This window comes from Rhinichthys klamathensis, unplaced genomic scaffold (assembly GCF_029890125.1).
Source record: "Rhinichthys klamathensis goyatoka isolate OS25496 unplaced genomic scaffold, OSU_Roscu_1.1 h1tg000433l_1, whole genome shotgun sequence".
Lineage (NCBI taxonomy): Eukaryota > Metazoa > Chordata > Actinopteri > Cypriniformes > Leuciscidae > Rhinichthys > Rhinichthys klamathensis.
In genome coordinates this window covers 10784-15519 of record NW_026606929.1, presented here as the reverse complement: position 1 = coordinate 15519, position 4736 = coordinate 10784, and the positions used below count along the sequence as shown (strand labels likewise).

The 4736-nt window shown below is 38.0% G+C and overlaps 1 protein-coding gene across 1 annotated transcript; it reads left to right on the top strand.

Annotated features, from left to right (window-relative positions):
* Nucleotides 1-223: 223 nt before the first annotated feature.
* On the top strand, nt 224-2157 carry ctsll (cathepsin L, like). The gene is made up of 7 exons (XM_056235929.1): nt 224-385; nt 503-625; nt 786-938; nt 1054-1278; nt 1413-1581; nt 1735-1852; nt 1960-2157. Exons 1-7 carry the CDS (start codon nt 263-265, stop codon nt 2057-2059), a joined length of 1011 nt encoding a protein of 336 aa, XP_056091904.1. The 5' UTR covers nt 224-262; the 3' UTR covers nt 2060-2157.
* Nucleotides 2158-4736: the final 2579 nt, after the last annotated feature.

Below are 4736 nucleotides of genomic sequence, written 5' to 3'. Positions count from 1 at the left end.
AACTTAACTTAAGAAGCTGTCTAACTATTTTCTAGTGATGCTTACACATTTTGAACGATTTATTATGCGTTGTATACATGTGGCTTTGTTACCTGTACATGTTCAGTGTGTTCTTAGCATGGAATAACTATTGGAATGCGCACTGAGGTTTTGATCCTTGTAATTGGATAAACTGTTTACTGCTGTAGTCTGTGTAACTCACCTCTGAGACTATTCTTTTAAATTGAGTCTTGTTTTCTTCTGTCACAGGCTTCCAGGCAGGATGATGTTTGCCTCGCTCCTCACGCTATGCATGAGTGCAGTGTTTGCTGCTCCAAGCTTAGACCAGCAGTTAGATGACCACTGGCACCTCTGGAAGAGCTGGCATGAAAAAAACTACCACGAGGTGGGTAGCACTAACTAGAGCTTGTAACCAGACATCAGCTTCAACACAAAGGAAAAGCAATGCATGTCTTTATACAGAAATTCTATTTTGCAATGGCTAAAATGTCTGCTTCTTCAGAAAGAAGAGGGCTGGAGGAGAATGGTGTGGGAGAAGAACTTCAGAAAAATCGAGTTGCATAACCTTGAGCACTCCGTGGGCAAACACACCTTCCGACTGGGCATGAACCAATTTGGTGACATGGTAAGCATTTTTTGTTTTGTTTTCGGTGGCATTTTGTGAATGGATCTGTTGTAAAATATAATCCTTTTCATACTTAACACTTGGATCAATTGTTACCTTTATGTCTGCTAGGCATTATTTTTTTTTAAATTAAACCTTTTGTTTGCATCCTCCCTCTTAGACAAATGATGAGTTCAAACAGGCGATGAATGGTTACAGTCATGACCCCAACCGGAAGTCAAAGGGCTCATTGTTTATGGAACCCAGCTTTTTTGAAGCCCCCCAACAAGTTGACTGGAGAGAGAAGGGTTATGTTACCCGTGTTAAAGACCAAGTAAGCAATTTATCAAACTGGTTTTTAGAGCTTTCGTTTATTCTGTATCTGTTAATGTAAAATGTGCATGTATTTCTTCACTGTTTGGTAACAAATTCCTATTTCCTGATCCTAGAAACGGTGTGGATCTTGCTGGGCTTTCAGCTCAACGGGTGCCTTGGAGGGTCAGCTGTTCCGTAAAACGAGAAAGCTGGTTTCTTTGAGTGAGCAAAACTTGGTGGACTGTTCTAGGCCGGAGGGCAATCACGGCTGTGATGGAGGCCTCATGGACCAGGCCTTCCAGTATGTTCAGGACAACAATGGGCTGGATTCTGAAGAGTACTACCCCTACCTTGCAACAGTAAGAATCAGTTGTGCTCTTTCTGATTGGAGATGCTAGTGAATCTATAGTTGGTGTCAAGGCCCTTTTCAACCATGTATCACAGAGTATTTATTAACATCACATGTAACGTACAATGTCTTTTGTGCTCCCAGGATGATCAGCCATGCCGCTACGACCCCAGTTATAATGCTGCTAATGACACTGGTTTTGTGGACATTCCCAGTGGTAAAGAGCATGCTTTGATGAAGGCTGTTGCTGCTGTGGGTCCTATAGCTGTTGCTATTGATGCTGCACATGAATCCTTCCAGTTCTACCAGTCTGGTAGGTGGTTGATCACCCTAAGAACAGACTAAATTTATGGTTGTGCATACAATTTAAATTTAACCATTACAAAACTACATGGCTTGCCTTTAAATCTAAATCAAACGGAGAGTCTCTTTGTGGTTTAATTTCTTTATAAATGTTCTACTCTAGGCATCTATTATGAGAAGGAGTGCAGCAGTGAAGAACTTGACCATGGAGTCTTGGTGGTTGGTTATGGTTATGAGGGTGCTGATGTTGCTGGGAAGAGCTACTGGATTGTAAAGAACAGGTATGATTTAGCCTACTTCTGATTTCCTCCTAATGATGCTCAAGTTTGATTTGAATAACACTTAACTGCAGACAACCTTAAATGCATGCTTTGTTCTGTATCTTTAGCTGGACTGAGAAATGGGGTAACAAAGGCTACATCTACATGGCTAAAGACCGAAATAACCATTGTGGCATTGCGACAGCCGGCAGCTATCCTCTAGTATAAGGCCACTGGGCTGTTCTCTGCATTCTGGAAATGCCAGTTTATTGGCCTTTGTGGTTTCTTTTAATTTAAACTTTTTTTATTTTTTTTATTCTACCATTGTTTTTTTTATTAAATATTGTGATGCATTTTAGTTTGACTAATGTTTTTTCTTTAGAACACCCTGATTTGCCTGTTTTTATTTTGTGCTTTACAAGTCAATTTTATTGTTTTAATTTGAAACACTGCCAGTATGTTTGTAGCCAGTTTCTTTTTTAAGCTATCCTGGAATGCACTAATCTATCAGAAGTACCCCCCCTGATCCTGTGAACAGTTTTTCTATTGCGATACAGTTTCACTGTATTTGCATCTTGACATTCTTTTGAGCAATGTTACATGTGTGAACCTGGCTTGTATTTGAGTGTTACAAGAATGTACAAATGCTGTGCTTTATCTTGACCTGTAAAAGGGTAAATATTAAACTTGCTTGTATGAAAAGCTATGGAAGTTTGTTTCTGTGCACATGGGATCTCATGCAAAAGTGGTCTGTCTAGAAGCCCATAATGTGGTTTAAAAAATATTGCTGGGCCCTCCTTTTCTGAGGAGCATTGTAACTTAATAGTGCATAAACCCACTTTCTCATTGCTGTTAAAAGGACTGGATTAAGACATTCTCTCATTGTACTGCATTTAATGCTATGCTGTGTAACCTACTCGCCCTATAAATATTAAGAGTGTTCGGCAATAGACTGTAGCTTTAAATTTCAAACCAAGTGTTTGACCATGGCAGCAGGACCAACTAATGTGCTAAAGGTTGCAGAATACTATAAAGCTTAATGTCAGCTGTAAACAAAAATTAGGATGTTTATGTAAATCATAAATATGCTGATTAACCCATGCAAACTTACGTTTTCCTTAATTGAGCTGAAGATATGTTCTTTAAATCAAGATTAAACAAAACTAAAGGTTACATACTGGCCGATCTCTTGTTCTTTTGTCTTGAACTAGGGCTGTTTGTTAACGTGACCATGAAATCAAAATTGACCTTTTTTAATGGAATATTACAACATTTATCAAAGTGATTTTATCCATTACATGCATTTTTTTATGTACCCTCGAAAAAAATAAACCCCCCCCCCCCTCCTGCAATGACAAAGTGGTGCAGGTATGACATTACTTTGTGGGCCAAAATGCAGAATTGAGTTAGCATTTAGCTTTTTCGTCCTGAATTCAATGGGGTTTTGGTTAAATGGCTGAAATAAAGTCTGGTGAACACAAGCTCAATGCACTTTCATGTTTTATTCTACAACATAAAATACATCAATATTACCCCACTTGTGATTTTTTTTTAAGCTGTTACGTGTCTTGAAAAAGTTGCTAACAAGTGGCTAAATGGAAAATCCAATAGGGTTTTGGGGTTTTTGTCGAGGGAACCAGAATGATGCTAATAACTGCCAGTTGGCCTACAAAATGACGTCATACCTGCACCACTCTGTTCTGGCTTTAAAAAAAAAAAAAAAACATAACATTTTCAGATTAATATATCACTATGTTCTATTTTTTTATTGTGACTTGATAAATAAATAGATAAATTCAAGAACACAAAGAACACGTTTTTGCGTTCCACTTCCACTTTTTTCAATGTAAACAACATGCACTATGGATGTCTTTCAGCATTGTGCCAACCTTTTTCAACATTTCCCGCAGCATTTTAAAGGCGCTATGATAAGTTAAAAGAACAACTTCTAAGCCTAAACCACTGATCTATATAATGACTAAACATTCTATATAGATCAGTGGCCTACACCCTAAAGTGTTATTGAATCTTACCTCGTAAATCTAAAAACCGTTGGACCGCAAGGCATGCGCGCGCATCTCAAGCAGTAATTGTGGTTGGGCGGCTGAGCGCTGTTGGCGGTAGCTAGAGCTTGTAAACAACGCCAGACAATGCTTTCCCCCTCTAGCAAGAGCGCAGTTATTGAAGTAAATCCGCGTTTGTTTAGTTACACTTGGTGCTTTTAAAGTAGCTGCAGTTGTCAAAAACACAATATATGTCTCTTCTTGCATTAAAACAGATTGACAGCGTCAAAAGTGCTGAGGTCAGTAATTTTGTTGTCAGTCAAATAGCATTTAAACAGTTTGTTTACTGAAAAAGTTTAAATTTCTTCTTCTGTACAGGATTATATAACAAATTGATACAAATTATTTATAAATGGATAGTTATTTATACATAAAGTATAGCATAAAGTATTAAAATATCCAGAAAGAGTGTGCAAAAACCTGAAGCACAATAATAAAATATAAGACACTTAGTACACTCAGGTGCTGAGGTTAGTATGCAAGAGAAATATAAATATATCTTTTTTTTTATATATATTTCCTTCCCTTTCAGAGACTCAATACATACAGGGCCAGGCTGTGGAGAAAGTTCCAAGCTGGGATGTTAACGTTGATGCTTCAAGATCTGAGGACAGCAAGGATAACGTTACTCAATGTATGTATGCACAACACATACGTTTGCATTTTGTTGGTTGGTGTGCATTCGGCACCTTTGAACTCAGAGTTGGTGAAAAAGACATGCGTAGCTTCAGAAGTTGAATAAGTTCTTTGATTCATAAGATCATTTTTGAATCAAAATTCATCACCATTACTTGTTGGTTATGCCTAGACACTGAAACAACGCTACTTGGCTTGGCTTTGAA